At 44.0% G+C, this 14,721-nt stretch overlaps 1 protein-coding gene across 4 annotated transcripts in view; it reads right to left on the bottom strand.

Annotated features, from left to right (window-relative positions):
* Positions 1–14,130, bottom strand: part of SLC23A1 (solute carrier family 23 member 1) — a 31,381-nt gene extending 17,251 nt beyond the window's left edge. The window contains exons 1-8 of one of the 4 annotated variants that reach the window (XM_035110183.3): positions 14,014–14,033; positions 12,234–12,271; positions 9,095–9,365; positions 8,885–9,004; positions 6,409–6,566; positions 6,229–6,317; positions 2,943–3,010; positions 74–255 (exon numbers count right to left, since the gene is read on the bottom strand). In XM_035110183.3, the coding sequence (XP_034966074.1) occupies positions 74–255; positions 2,943–3,010; positions 6,229–6,317; positions 6,409–6,566; positions 8,885–9,004; positions 9,095–9,109 (632 nt within the window). In that variant the 5' untranslated portion in view covers positions 9,110–9,365; positions 12,234–12,271; positions 14,014–14,033. Of the gene's footprint in view, positions 1–73; positions 256–2,942; positions 3,011–6,228; positions 6,318–6,408; positions 6,567–8,884; positions 9,005–9,094; positions 9,366–12,233; positions 12,272–14,013 lie in introns of those variants that run through there. The other 3 variants (XM_035110182.3, XM_088665546.1, XM_035110184.3) reach the window with 3 other exon arrangements.
* Positions 14,131–14,721: the final 591 nt, after the last annotated feature.

Here is a 14,721-nt window from a genome sequence, read left to right as displayed (position 1 = left end):
TACCCCTGTAGTTCTGCAACTCTACTCTTGCGTCAATTTGAAATTCTGCAGTACTGAAAAAAGTGGTGTTTACAGTGCTGCAATGCCCCAGTGCGATCCCGCTCTGTCGCCGGCAGCTTGGAACACAGACAGGCCAATTAAGGAGACGGTGGGGGTGACGGTGAGGGGCCCAATGTAGTTTAGCATGGCCCCAGGGAGGCCCACCAGACCAATGACCACCTCAACCAGGCTGGAAACGATGATTGCTCCTTGGATCTATGGTAGAAAAGAGACACAACGTGGATCAGGTCACATTTCACTGCAGATACTAATGTGGGGATGTTGTGGATAGTAGGAGAGGATATATTGATTAAATACAGTGGTACCTCGACTTACGAAGACGATCCGTTCCACGGCCGTCTTCATAAGTCGAGGTTTTCGGATGTCGAAGTGCTGCTTCGGCGCATGCACCAACCGTGCGCGAAGAAAAGACTTCCGGGGGTTGTCGACTTCAGAAGTCGAAACCTTCGGAAGTTGAAGCATTCGGTTGTCGAGGTATGACTGTATTATCCTTCCTCACTCACGCTAGTGAGCTAGTAGCAGAGTACGTTTCCCTGTATATCGGAGGAAGCTAGTTGGTAGATTCGTTTGAATCTCTTGAGTTAAGCAATCCAGTCTGGCTTGTCCAGATCGGATTGTTCCTGGTAAATTTCCCTTTATTCCCTCTTTAAAAAATAAGGACACCACAGTCTTCTCTTAAAAGTAGTAAGAAGTTTACTTGCATTCAGTTCACAGTATGATCCTGAAAGCAGGCTTTAGCTTGTACCGGTAGTTACAGAAGAGAGTGTGGGTTAATCCCATGTGGTGAATGAGCCCATGTGCTGCTGGCTAAGAGCCAGCAGACAGCAAAAGCATCCAGAGGGAAGAAGGCAGAAAAGCGAAAGGAGGAGGGGGAAATGGCTGCGTGACCAGCCCTATTGTAGGGTCTGCCAGAGTCACGCCCATCTATCTGGTCACACACAGGGAGAAGATGCTCCAGACCAGGTGTGACAGGAAGTCCTCCTGGCGAGAGTAACATTCCCCTGTGTGTCCACTCTGGGCAAACAGGAAATGTTGTATTTGACTGCTCTTGTGATGTTACATCCCATAAGAAAATGCAGATTCTATGATGGGGATGCATTATGCAAGTTGATAACATCTGCAGAAATTCACTTAGTTTGTAGACCTCCTTCAGGTTGCATAATTCTTAAAAGAATTACAAATTTGATTTCCCTCCTTGTTTGGGATCACTTAGGCTGCAACCCTTATTTTGTGCTTTTATTTTGTATTTTTATGCATCTCCCTGAGATCTCCAGATGAAGGGTGGCATGCAAATTTAATAAATAAATGAATATTTTTAATTAAAAAACAAACAAACCCTTAATGCAAACATGCAAATGTGTGCAGCCTAAGGCTGCAACCTTACACACGCATTCCCACGTTGGAGTTACTTCTAAATTAACATGCATAGCATTGTACTGAAAGCCTCTGATCTAGAAACCTTGACTTGGGGGAGGAAGCAGCTGCATTTGGTCCCTATGACACTAGCAAAATGTATTCCATTGAATTATATCAGGGAGCCCGACATTCTCCAGTTGGACTCCCAACTCCCAACAGGTCCAGCCAGTGTGGTTCCCAATTCTTGAATTACAGTTAGGTATTAACTGTATTTCAATAATAATAATAATAATAATAATAAATAGTTTATTTATTATTTCTACCCCTCCCATCTGGTTGGGTTGCCCCAGCCACTCTGAGCAGCTCCCAACAGAATATAAAACATTTCTGAATGTTTTATACCGCTTAAAACATCTAGAACAGGAGTAGCCTAAATGGTGACCTCCAGACGTTGCTGGTTAAGCCTCTTACTATACAATATCATTGTTCTGGCTGGCTAGGGCTCATAGCAGTTGGAGTGTACCGTCTTGGCTGCCCCTGATTTAGATCATGAATAAGACAAAGGTGGTGGGGCAGATACCAAAACTGCTTTTTCTTGACTCCTTTCACTTATGAAAATTAAACTTGCAAAGGCAAACAGGACTCTGTTGATAATAACTTAGCGTTCCTGCTCGCTTTCCTGAAAAAAATATATCCCCGCCCGTTTTGGTTCAATTTGTCTTTACTGAAAGATTTCCATGGATAACAAAGGTCCATGTAACCTCTCTGTTTTCAATTCATAGAGTCCTCTCTACAGATTAGGCAATGTGAGGGTGGGGGGAGAGGGGGGGGAGAAAGAATTGGGGGGGGGTAATGATCTTTCGTTCTTTTTTGCATAGTGTATGGGGGCGAGGCTTGTGTCAGCACCACAGCACTAGGTTCTTCACCTATTCATTTATGTCAGGCATGTCCAACAGGTAGATTGTGATCTACCGGTAGATCACTGGACGTCTGCAGTAGATCACTGGTAGATCATTGGCTCCCCCCAATGAAGCTGAACAACTGTGGCTCCCCTAAAAAAAAGCTCAACTTTTTACCTCCTCCCTGAAAAACTCAACAACTTTGGCCCGAACCCCCCCAAAATGGGCCTTCCTCCTTCCTAAAAAAAAGCTCAACAATTTTGACCTGAAACCCCCAAAATGGGGTAGATCACTGCTAGTTTTTAACTCAGTGAGTAGATCATAGTCTCTTGGGAGCTGGCCACCCCTGATTTATGTGTTTTCATTGGCGGTGCAAAAGGTTGGCAGGCCCAGAGCGTGGCTGGTGGGTTGCATTCAACTGACTGCAGTGAGTTTTGCTTGTACGTTTGAGGGGGAGGGGGGTTGATGGGTCAAATTAGCCTTATCGATTCATATGCTTCCGTTTTTGTTTAATATTCATTACTTCCAAATAACTCCTCAGCAATGAAAGCCTGGCAATGAAATCCCAGGATCTGTGTTACTTTAGAGATGCGCTCTCTTCCTGGAAAAGGCTGCGGTTCAACTTACTTCTCTCATCCTCGGCTGCCAAATGTGGGACGTGTTGAATGGTAGCGTCCAGTTGCCATAGATCTCCCCTGCATAATGAGACAAGAAAGGTCAACAGGTAAATATAAGCACAAGGCCAGTAGAACCAAGCAACCTGTTTATTAATAGAGACCGAGAGAGAATCAGTTAGCAAATGAAGCTTGTCAGCCAATTGCAGCAAAGCCTTGAGCTGCGTTACCCAATCCTTCTGACCGAGGCACTTTCCACATGGTCAGCAACCAACACAAGTGCACAGTTGTTGCACGATTGTTGCAAGCAATCCTATCACTTCCCCTTCCAACTTTGTGCTTCTTGTTGTTTTTACACGGAGGACTGAAATTCTGACCCATCCTCCCACTCCATCTCTGCACATTCATAGAATCATAGAATCATAGAGTTGGAAGAGACCACAAGGGCCATCCAGTCCAACCCCCTGCCAAGCAGGAAACACCATCAAAGCATTCCTGACAGATGGCTGTCAAGCCTCTGCTTAAAGACCTCCAAAGAAGGAGACTCCACCACACTTCTTGGCAGCAAATTCCACTGTCGAACAGCTCTTACTGTCAGGAAGTTCTTCCTAATGTTTAGGTGGAAGCTTCTTTCTTGTAGTTTGAATCCATTGCTCCGTGTCCGCTTCTCTGGAGCAGCAGCATTCACTGCTATTATAATTGCCACATGAGATATAGTGGCAAGGAGCTTTTGGCCCTAAACGGCCTCGGCCCAGAATCACTGAAGTGAAGTCTGCACCCCCATCGTTCAGCCCAGACACTGAGGTCCAGCACCCCGAGGACCTTCTGGCGGTTCCCTCATTGCAAGAAGTGAGGTTGCAGGGAACCAGGCAGAGGGCCTTCTCAGTGGTGGCGCCCGCCCTGTGGAACGCCCTCCCATCAGATGTCAAGGAAATAAACAACTATCTGACATTTAGAAGACATCTGAAGGCAGCCCTGCTTAGGGAAGCTTTTAATGTTTGATGTTTTAATGTATTTTTAATCTTTCGTTGGAAGCCGCCCAGAGTGCCTGGGGAAACCCAGCCAGATGGGTGGGGTATAAATAATAATAAATAATAATAAATAATGATTATGATTATTTAGTGATAAGTAACGCGAGTCATGAAAAGGGACCCAGGTGGCTCTGTGGGTTAAACTACTGAGCCTAGGGCTTGCTGATCAGAAGGTCGGCGGTTCGAATCCCTGTGACAGGGTGAGCTCCCATTGCTTGGTCCCAGCTCCTGCCAACCTAGCAGTTCAAAAGCACGCCAAATGTAAGTAGATAAATAGGAACCACTACAGCAGGAAGGTAAATGGCGTTTCCGTGTGCTGCTCTGGTTCGCCAGAAGCGGCTTTGTCATGCTGGCCACATGACCTGGAAGCTATACACCTGCTCCCTCAGCCAATAATGCGAGATGAGCGCGCAACCCCAGAGTCGGTCACGACTGGACCTAATGGTCAGGGGTCCCTTTACCTTTACCTAATGCGAGTCATGACCCTCCTCAGTTCCCATCCCCATGTCATCTGGTAAACAATTATATTTTAAACTTTTGTTTAATGCCCTCGGCGGCTGTCTGTGTGTTGTGTTCAAGCACAGGGAACTAAGAACTGTAGGAAACCAGCCCCCCCCCCACCCGTATTCCCCGCTTATTCCCTTCACAACCACATCTAGCACAGCCCCCCTCCCAAGTCCGTAGCCGATTTCCATGAGAAATGCCACATGCAGAGAGGGGAGATTTAAGCCATATCTTCCCAGCTGCAGTCTCAACAAAAATTGCGTATCTACGCTCAAAATTGCACACTTAAATTTGAGTTACGTTCGAGAGCTAGCCACCAGTTATCATCTACCATTTATAAAACATATACTGTATATATATAGACAGACAGTCAAGGGGTAGCCAAAGGGGCACCTCTGAGAAAATCTCATCTGAAAAGCAGGTTCATATGGGAGGAAGTGATGTAGGGTTCAATTAAAGGTAAAAAGGTAAAGATAAAGGACCCCTGGATGGTTAAGTCCAGTTAAAGGCGACTATGGGGTTGCGGCACTCATCTCACTTTCAGGCCAAGGGAGCCGGCATTTGTCCACAGACAGCTTTCCGGGTCATTTGGCCAGCATGACTAAACCACTTCTGGCGCAACGGGACACCGTGTCGGAAACCAGAGCACACAGAAACACCATTTACATTCCCGCCACAGTAGTATCTGTCTATCTACTTGCACTGGCATGCTTTCGAACTGCTAGGTTGGCAGGAGCTGGGACCGTTCAACAGGAGCTCACCCCGTCACAGGGATTCGAACCCCCAACCTTCTGATCGGCAAGCCCAAGAGGCTCTGTGGTTTGCACCACAGCACCACCTTCGTCCCTCAGGGTTCAATTATATGAATGCTTACTTGACAGTAAGCCTCACCAATTTCAAAAGGGCTTACTTCCTAGTAAATGGGCATGGAATTGTACCTCAGTTACCATCAAGTTCTTATGAGAGAAGGTCTTTTGGATACTGACTGGTAACTAATCATATGGGTTGCTAGTTTTCTGTAGCACCCCAACAAGTGAAGAGATGCTACATTTATCATGGTTATTGTATTTCTGTGACAATATCTTTCTCACTGCAAAGTGGGATGTTATCAGCCTTCTGTGTATATATCAAAGTGTAAATTTTATTCCATTTGTATTTAAAGGCGAGCCTACCTCATTTTCACTGGAAACCCAGTCAGGTGGGCGGGGTACAAATAATAAATTATTATTTATTATTATTTCTGAGACAATACACAAAACAAAACAAGGGAGTCCCCCAAAGCTTGCACTTCTCCAAATTTTGTAAATCAGCTCTCTCACCAAGTAATGTACATGAAAATACACTAGGCAAAGTATGCATAAATGCACATATTTGTGAAAATAACATACAAGAATGCAATGCATTCTATTAGAAGAGATGGCTTCAAAAAAATATCTCTATTAGCAGAAATATGCAGTGAAATGCTGATGAATTTTCAGCTCTTTTAAAAAGAGTTACAAACTGATGTGGACACTGAATTTAAGCTTGGGAAAGTGAGGATTTTTAGTATTGATGGCATTTTAGTCACTTTTTAAAAACAAAAACTAACCCAAAGCAACTAACATAGTACAAATATTGAAAACTAAATATAACCATCAGAAAAGGCATAACTGAGAGAAATCGAAATTGACAGATTCACAACACATTATGTTACCATCTTGGAAGTATGGGGAGGCCCTCGAGTTATCTCCTAACAACCTTCAGGATGAAACAAGTTTGAATTACCTTCTGGAGGGCATTTCCATTTCTCCAGGGCTAGAATAGATTTGGCGGGAACCAGGAAGGCCAAGGCGCTGGCTTGAAACAGAGGCAGTCTGGATTGCCAAAGAGAAAGAGAGCGTGACTTCCCACAACTTCCTTAAGTTCGCCGAAGGGTGGGGAGGTGGGGAGCTGAGAAAAACATACCTAATTCCCACAGTGCTTTGGATAAGAGTCGTGATCCCCACGCAGCTGAAGATCGTACCGATGAGCTGGCTAATGGTGTATTGGTCCTTCCCTACGCACAGGGATTCTGCCAGTAGAAAGGGAACTGCGATGGTGCCACTGAAACATGTCAAATAATGCTGGAGGAGGGAAATTGGAAGGAGGCTAGGTCAAAAGAGCACCCAATTAGACACATTCCCAAAATTTAAACCGCAGCTCAGGACCGCAATACTTCCAAGGACCCCCTTTCTAAGATTTCATCCCGAGGCCCTTCTTCACGTGCCTCCTCCACGAGAGGTCCAGAGGGTGGCAACACAAGAACAGGGCCTTTTCTGCAGTGGCTCCCCATTTGTGGAATGCCCTCCCCAGGGAGGCTCGCTTGGTGCCCTCCTTTAGGCACCAGGAGAAAATGTTTTTCTTTAACCAGGCCTTTGGCTGATTAACATTCTATGTCCTTTCAAATGTGTTGTAGGCGTGGGGTTAGAGGGTTTTCTTGCTTTTTTGTGCATTTTGTGTTTTCTAATACTGTCGTTTTGTGTTGTAAACCACCCTGAGATCTACAGGTATAGGGCGGTATACAAATTTGATTAATCAATCAATCAATCAATCACGTAAGGGTCCCTCCAGACTGGTGTCTTAGTGCAGGCATATTCTGCCATGTGTGTTTTCTCTTTTGAGCTGTTGACTGCACATAGCATTATTAGCAGTTATAGGTCATGCATGCCTAAAAAATACTACCGGTAATCGTCTTTTCCCGGGCTTTTTTAATATTAAAAAAAGCATGGGGAAATACATATAAAGATTTAGAAATAATGTGGGAAATGATTAAGGGGTGATATGATAGCCATGTTCAAATATATAAAAGGATGTCATATAGAGGAGGATGAAAGATTGTTTTCTGCTGCTCCAGAGAAGCGGACACGGAGCAATGGATTCAAACTACAAGAAAGAAGATCCACCTAAACATTAGGAAGAACTTCCTGACAGTAAGAGCTGTTCGACAGTGGAACTTGCTGCCAAGGAGTGTGGTGGAGTCTCCTTCTTTGGAGGTCTTTAAGCGGAGGCTTGACAGCCATCTGTCAAGAATGCTTTGATGGTGCTTCCTGCTTGGCAGGGAGTTGGACTGGTCTTGTGGTCTCTTCCAACTCTATGATTCTATGATTGTTGTTTAAAAAAACTGAAGTTATGGTACTGAGATGTATAGGACCGGATGGACTTATGGACTTATAGAGCAAAAGACTTTGTCCCTGCATCTGAGTGTCAAAGCCAGGCCAAGATCAGCCCATCCCTATGGAAGGAAGAAGCCACTGCCAAAGGAGATACAGAAGATTGGGGGAAATTAATTAATGGACTATGCAGGACATATTAGTTAATTTGAAACCCAAGAAGGAAGAGGACATTGTCTTTTAAAAAAAAATGAGGGGGGGTTTGCGATGTTTAAGGCATACTTTTTAAGGGTTGTGTCTAGATTTTTACATTAGCAGAACTTTTAAGTGTCACTTGTATATTCAAATGTATATTCGCTATGATTTATTCACATTACGATTGTTTATTTTTGCATTTGTTTGTGTTTGTTAAATTGTAATTTTAAATAATAAAGAATCATTTGTAAAAAAAACAACAACCCAACAATAACCTTAAAAAATAAAAATAAAATAAAAGTCACTTGTATTAAGATAAGTTTTTAAAATTGGATTGTTAAGAATATAAGGCTTTATGGACACGCATGAACGAGCTAATATAATGGAACCAAGAGGGGGAGTGGACAGAAGTCAACTGAGTTAAGAATTAGGATTTGCATTTATATATCTGTTTTGTTTTGCTTTAAATTTGCATTGTTGCTGTTTTGATTTTTGTGCGGGGGTGTGTGTTAAAAGGAGTAGAACGTGTCCTTTTATTTAAAGGAGTAGAACGTGTCCTTTTATTTAAAATGCATCTCTGGGTTATTTGTGGGGCATAGGAATTCGTTCATTTTTTTTTCAAAATATAGTCCGCCCTGCCCCCCGCCCCCCAAGGTCTGAGGAACAATGGACCGGCCCCCTGCTGAAAAAGTTGGCTGACCCCGATTTAAGAGATTAAAATGCATTTTTAAATAAAGTACAGAGAGGGAGAGTCAAAAGGGAAGAGCAAGGCAAACAATTCCATAGAAATGAACACTGTAAATCAACAAGGCCAATTATTTAAACAATGAATGGAAAGTTGCAGGGGCCTTATGTGTCCCCCTAGTAACTTTTACTCCCTGTACAGTACTTTTACAACAATACTATTGTTAATGAGACTATATCCTATAACAAAATCTTAATACTTACAACTAGAGACCCTGATAAAGTGGCTTCAGAAGCAAGCAGCATGAGACTTATTTGGAATGGAGGAGGAAATAAAAGTATTTGGAACAGCTGTGTTTCTTTGGCTCCAAACTTCAAAGCACATCACAGGTGGGGCTTGATTACACTTTTACCTGAAATCCTAGCAGGATGCAGAGATGCCAAGGAGGCGCATCTTCAATTCTATAGATCATATCAAAATCCTTCTGCTCAGGGTATATCGGTGGTCCGGCATGGTTCCCATCTGCCTTTTGCTGGAAATAAAAGAAGAGGGCTGTTAAGAGACTAAACCAGGGGTAGCTAACATAAGGCCCTCCAGCTGTGGACTACAACTCCCATCATACCTTAGTACTGACCATGGTGAGGGAAGTTGTAGACCATCACATCTGGCGGGAATCAGAGAGTGGAATGGAGGACGGGTTTGTGTTCTGGCTTGCACCCGGTGCCGCTGTGCTACTATGAGAACAGTGTGCTGGGTGTGATCAAGGCAGGTGGGCACAATGTCCCAGCATTAGCCACATTCCAGAGGGGAACAGGACTTTGCAGTACGAGGGGAGGGGAACGGGATGTCTGTGTTGGTTTGCCATTTCGTTGCTCTTCCAAGAAATCTCCCACCTGGAAGAAATTGAAGCAGGACAAGGGGAAACAGGCATTCACTTCCAGGTGAGGAGAGGCTGCCAGAAAGATCTTGCAAGCAGGTGGAGGCTTTGCTTATGCGCTGATCAAATGATAATAGCTGTAACATTCCTAAAGGAACTCATAGTTCCATCGAGGATCCCCAAATAGTGGAGAGCCATGGAATGAGAGCCACATGAACCCAGCGTTCGATGAACTGTTTGAATCCATTAAACAAGCACTATTGCAGGTATGTGGTTATTGGAGGGTGTGGATAGTGATGGGGGGGGGGCTTTTGCAATGTTATACATAAAGATTGTCAAGGGGGTGCCTCTTATGGGTGCCCTCAACTTCTGAGATGATGATAATAAGAATAAGAATAAGAATTTATTATTTATACCCCACCCATCTGGCGGCTTCCAACAGAAAAATAAAATACAATAATCTATTAAACATTAAAAGCCTCCCTAAACAGAGCTGCCTTCAGATGTCTTCTAAAAATCTGGTAGCTGTTTGACATCTGATGGGAGGGCATTCCACAGGGCGGGCGCCGCTACCGAGAAGGCCCTCTGCCTGGTTCCCTGCAACTTGGCTTCTCGCAACAAGGGAACCGCCAGAAGGCCCTTGGTGCTGGACCTCAGTGTCTGGGCAGAACGATGGGGGTGGAGATGCTCCTTCAGGTATACTGGGCCGAGGCCATTTAGGGCTTTAAAGGTCAGCACCAACACTTTGAATTGTGCTCGGAAACGTACTGGGAGCCAATGTAGATCTTTCAAGACCGGTGTTATGTGGTCTCGGTGGCCGCTCCCAGTCACCAGTCTAGCTGCCGCATTCTGGATTAGTTGTAGTTTCTGGGTCACCTTCAAAGGTAGCCTCGCGTAGAGCGCATTGCAGTAGTCCAAGCGGGAGATAACTAGAGCATGCACCACTCTGGCGAGACAGTCTGCAGGCAGGTAGGGTCTCAGCCTGCGTACCAGATGGAGCTGATAGACAGCTGCCCTGGACACAGAATTGACCTGCGCCTCCATGGAGTCCAAAATGACTCCCAGGCTGCACACCTGGTCTTTCAGGGGCACAGTTACCCCATTCAGGACCAGGGAGTCCTCCACACCTGCCCACCCCTGTCCCCCCCAAAACAGTACTTCTGTCTTGTCAGGATTCAACCTTAATCTGTTAGCCACCATCCATCCTCTCTTTTCCCCAATCCCTACTTTGAGGTGGTTGTGGGTAGATTTTTATTGGGACCATTGTATGTGGGGAAAGGAGTAAACACTCCCTTCCTCCAGTGCTCCCCCTTAGCATGCATCCCTGCCCCATGTGCCCCCAGGTGTAATTGAGAGGCTGCAGAGTAAAGAAAATAAATAGAAGTGGAAGGCAATACTATATGGTGATAAGAGTTGGTCCCTAGAGGGGAGAGATGGTCTATAGAGAAAGAAATGTCTAGAACACAATCTGTTCAGGTCACTACCATCATGAATAGGGAGGTCTGTAAAGGCTGGAACAGCAGCACATTCACAGCTTATCTACACATGAGGAAATATTTTAATTTTTCTGTTATTACGAGCTCTGGGAGGAACAAGTGCTGAACTGGGGAAGCACGACAGGGGATGCTTTGATCAGATGCCCCATGGCTTGTTTCACAGTAAATGTGAAACTGTGGAAGCCACTTTTATCAACCTGAGAATATTCCATACATTTCAAATGACACAAAGCAGCAAGTTGGGTCATGTACGTATTGCCACCTAACTAAGTTTGGCAAAAAGTAGCATTAGAAATGGCTTGAATCTCAAGTTGGCCATCCGTCACCATATGGAATAATAGCCACTGAAAACTTCCGAGATAGGGATATGTTTTAGAATCAGTGTGAAGCAGGGTTGACTGGTATTCTTGTTTGAAAAGATTTACTTTATTTTAAGCGAATGTCCCATGTTCTGTGAACTCAATGCAACATCTGTGTCTGTATGGATCCCCCATTTACCTTCCACAGTGCTAAAAATAGTTTTCAATGTTTGTTCTCTAGTCTCGCGGTTTCCTTATCCTCTTCTAATAGCTACAAAATGTACGGTTCCCTCGTTGCGAGAAGCCAAGTTGCAGGGAACTAGGCAGAGGGCCTTCTCGGTGGTGGCGCCTGCCCTGTGGAATGCCCTCCCAACAGATGTCAAAGAGGAAAACAACTACCAGACTTTTAGAAGACATCTGAAGGCAGCCCTGTTCAGGGAGGCTTTTAATGTTTAATAGATTACTGTGTTTTATTTTCTGTTGGAAGCCGCCCAGAGTGGCTGGGGAAACCCAGCCAGATGGGCGGCGTATAAATAATAAATTATTATTATATTATTATTACTTCCATCACCTTTGCCTCATGTAGAGATGGGGGAGAAAGTTGATTCAGTTTGGGTTGACAGGAAAATCTACCTAATTCACACTTTCAAACCTAAACCATGCACAAGCCTAAACCATCAACTGGAATTTGCACGTCTCTAAATTTTGCCGTGCAGTTCTCCAGCTGAGCAATGTGCTGAGTAAAGTGTGGATAAAAATGCACATTGGTGGGGGGGGGAAACATTCAAAACCGCATTGTTTTAGGCGAAACTGCTGCAAAAAAAATGTGTGTACTAGGCAGAATTGCGTGTAAATGTGTATTTGGAAGAAAATTGCAATAAAATGGTGGTGAACGTTCATGAGGATTTTTTTAAAAAATGCAAACCAATGTAGAAATGTAGAGAATCAAACCTAAGACTAGAAAAAAATGATAAAGAGAGAAACAACAATTGACATATTTTCCCCATCCCTGGCCTTAAGCCATACTTAAACATTTCCAAGCAATAAATTTCAATAAATATGTATGTTAATTTGAAGCAGTCAATTTACCTTGAAGTGAGTCGGGCCTTCGGAGCTGCTTCCCATTCCTATGCAGAACCAAAGAAAGAGGAAGTCTGACTCCAGGCATATTTATAATCTCTGTGAGGACTTTAGTCAACATACCAAAGATTGCCTGTCAATCTGTAACCGCAGCTATTGGCTGCTGATTGTGAAATAAATTTATGGTATTGAAAGTTCACACATCGGCCCCCATTGAGCAGGACATTTACATGGATAAAACTCATCCCTACCCCAATTTCCAGCACGACAGTTTTCACAGCTTCGCTGGATAAACATTAATAGAATGGAGTTATTGCATAACCGACTAGCTACATGATAGTTTGCACAAAAATTCAACTCGGGCAGCCAGGATCCAAACATGATATTGTTATGAGGGAGGGGGAGACAAGGGCGACGGGTGGGAGATCGGATTAGCTGGGTGCGGAGATGACTTTTCCTTTCAGATGGAGAGATGTCAATCTCTCTTCTCCTGTCGTTGATGGTGCTCCCTGTTGTTTGGCAGGAAGGGCAATCAGTCGAGATGGGTGCAGAGGTGGGGCAGTTCCTGGCGATTTCCATGGGGTGGAAGTCCGCCCGGCAGTGTTTTCCTCCAGGCCATGGAAGGGTGGGCTACGTTGAGGATGGCAATTTATTTGAATAAAGTTGTTCCAGCTAATCCCTCTATTGTCCGTGTGTCCTTGAATGGGTATAGGGTGGTAGTAGGGCAAGGTTCAGGTGGGTTGGGATCATACAGGGTTCATACAGAAAATATACCTGGAAAACATACCTAATGCAGGGATTTCTAATTAAAAGGTAGCAGTCCTGACATATACAGTTCTAAGATATAAAACAGCAATTCTAATACAGAGGCAGCGGATAGAGATTTCATGGTAAGAGAACATATAATAGGCTGTATTATTAACTTGAGTAGAAAAGTTTAACTTTGGATTTGGGCGGTTTCCCCCCCCCCTTCTTCTGGAAACATTGTTTTGTTCTGGGCGGAGGGGAGGTGGAGAGGGGAAATGTGTGAGTTTATGCTAACTGTTGTGCATATGCAGATCCTTAAGCCTTCCTTCAGGCAGGGTCGCGTCCTAGCTGGAGGGGTGGGGAGACAGGGAAGATGGCATTGAACAGGATTCTGGGTATTGCAGCTGTCAAATTCTGTCACCCCTCTCTGTTCATTAATAATGGTGTCCTGCAAACCCCCCCCCCAATATGATTTTATAACAATATTTTGTTGGAAACCACAGAAACGAAAACATCTCAGTTAACATTGTTTTAATAGGGGGGCAGGCGGCAAGAAAGCAAGCCGGCCCACATTGTTTTCTTTCATATTTTTCTCTAGTACCCCTTCCCACCCCTTGCCCAAATTGTACCACCCACCCTCTCCCCTATAACCTAGTATTACATTGTGTGAATTACTTTAATTTCTACATCTCCACAGCGAAACATCACTCTGCACTGAGACACCAAGGTTATGAATGAGATCAGGCAGTTTCGTTAATGATATAATTGTTAGAGAAAGAATAGGGTGTAGAGTAGAAAATAAACATACCGGGTGATATCCAACATAACTCAGAGTAGACCCATTGAAATCATTGCTCCAAAGTGACTTACATTTACTAATTTCAATGGGTCTTCTCTCCATAGGACTTAGTTGGATATCGCCCACGAGCTGTGAAACAAAATAGGCATATATTATCGGCTTGACTGTAGCAGTTCTTTTCAAATCTGAAGGTTTTTAAAAGCCAGGACATTGCATTAGAGATAGGAGCACATCTGCACTTACTTGCCCCTTCACAATTCATTTCTGCTTGGGTTGTCTCTTATCAGTCTTTCTTAAGCAAATGTGCTCCACATCATATATACTCCCAGTGAAAAGGTGCTTTCTTCCTCCTTTTAAGAGTATGACTCAGGATTCCTTGTTTTGTTGCTAGAGGAGTTTCGTTTTTGTCTTGTTTTTTTAAACAACAACACTGAATTTGCATGTGCAGTGCCAGTACACTCTCCAATATCTTTGCTCAACTGTGGCAAACCCCACCCACCCCAGTTCTTTGAGCCATTTATCATGGGATTGTGAACTAATCGAGGTAATCTAGGGCCACAAACAGCCCTCCTGGAAAAAAGAAAGAAGTAAGATGACTGTTGGAGGGGAGGTGCTGAATAGGTGCAAAATGCAAAATCTGATTTAGAATGTTTTAAAAGGAAACGGGGGATCTGTGATTCTGTGGAGGGGAAGCAGCAATAGTGGAAGGGTGAGGTGAAGGATTGTTACCAGTACTTATATTTAGGGGAGAAACGAGTGCTTTCTGCTTTTAGATGTGGAAGGGTGAGATGAAAGATTGCTACTTATATTTGGGGGAGAAAAGAGTGCTTTCTGCTATTAGACGATGTGGACAGTTCCTGTTGGTTTTCAAAGAAAAAGTGTTTACACAATACATGCAATCAATTAAATTTTTGTATGTTTAGAGGTACAGTAAAGGTAAATGGACCCCTG

Source organism: Zootoca vivipara, chromosome 3, assembly GCF_965207765.1.
Source record: "Zootoca vivipara chromosome 3, rZooViv2.hap1.1, whole genome shotgun sequence".
NCBI lineage: Eukaryota > Metazoa > Chordata > Lepidosauria > Squamata > Lacertidae > Zootoca > Zootoca vivipara.
Note: the sequence above shows the minus strand (reverse complement) of the source record. Positions and strands in the feature narration are given on the sequence as shown.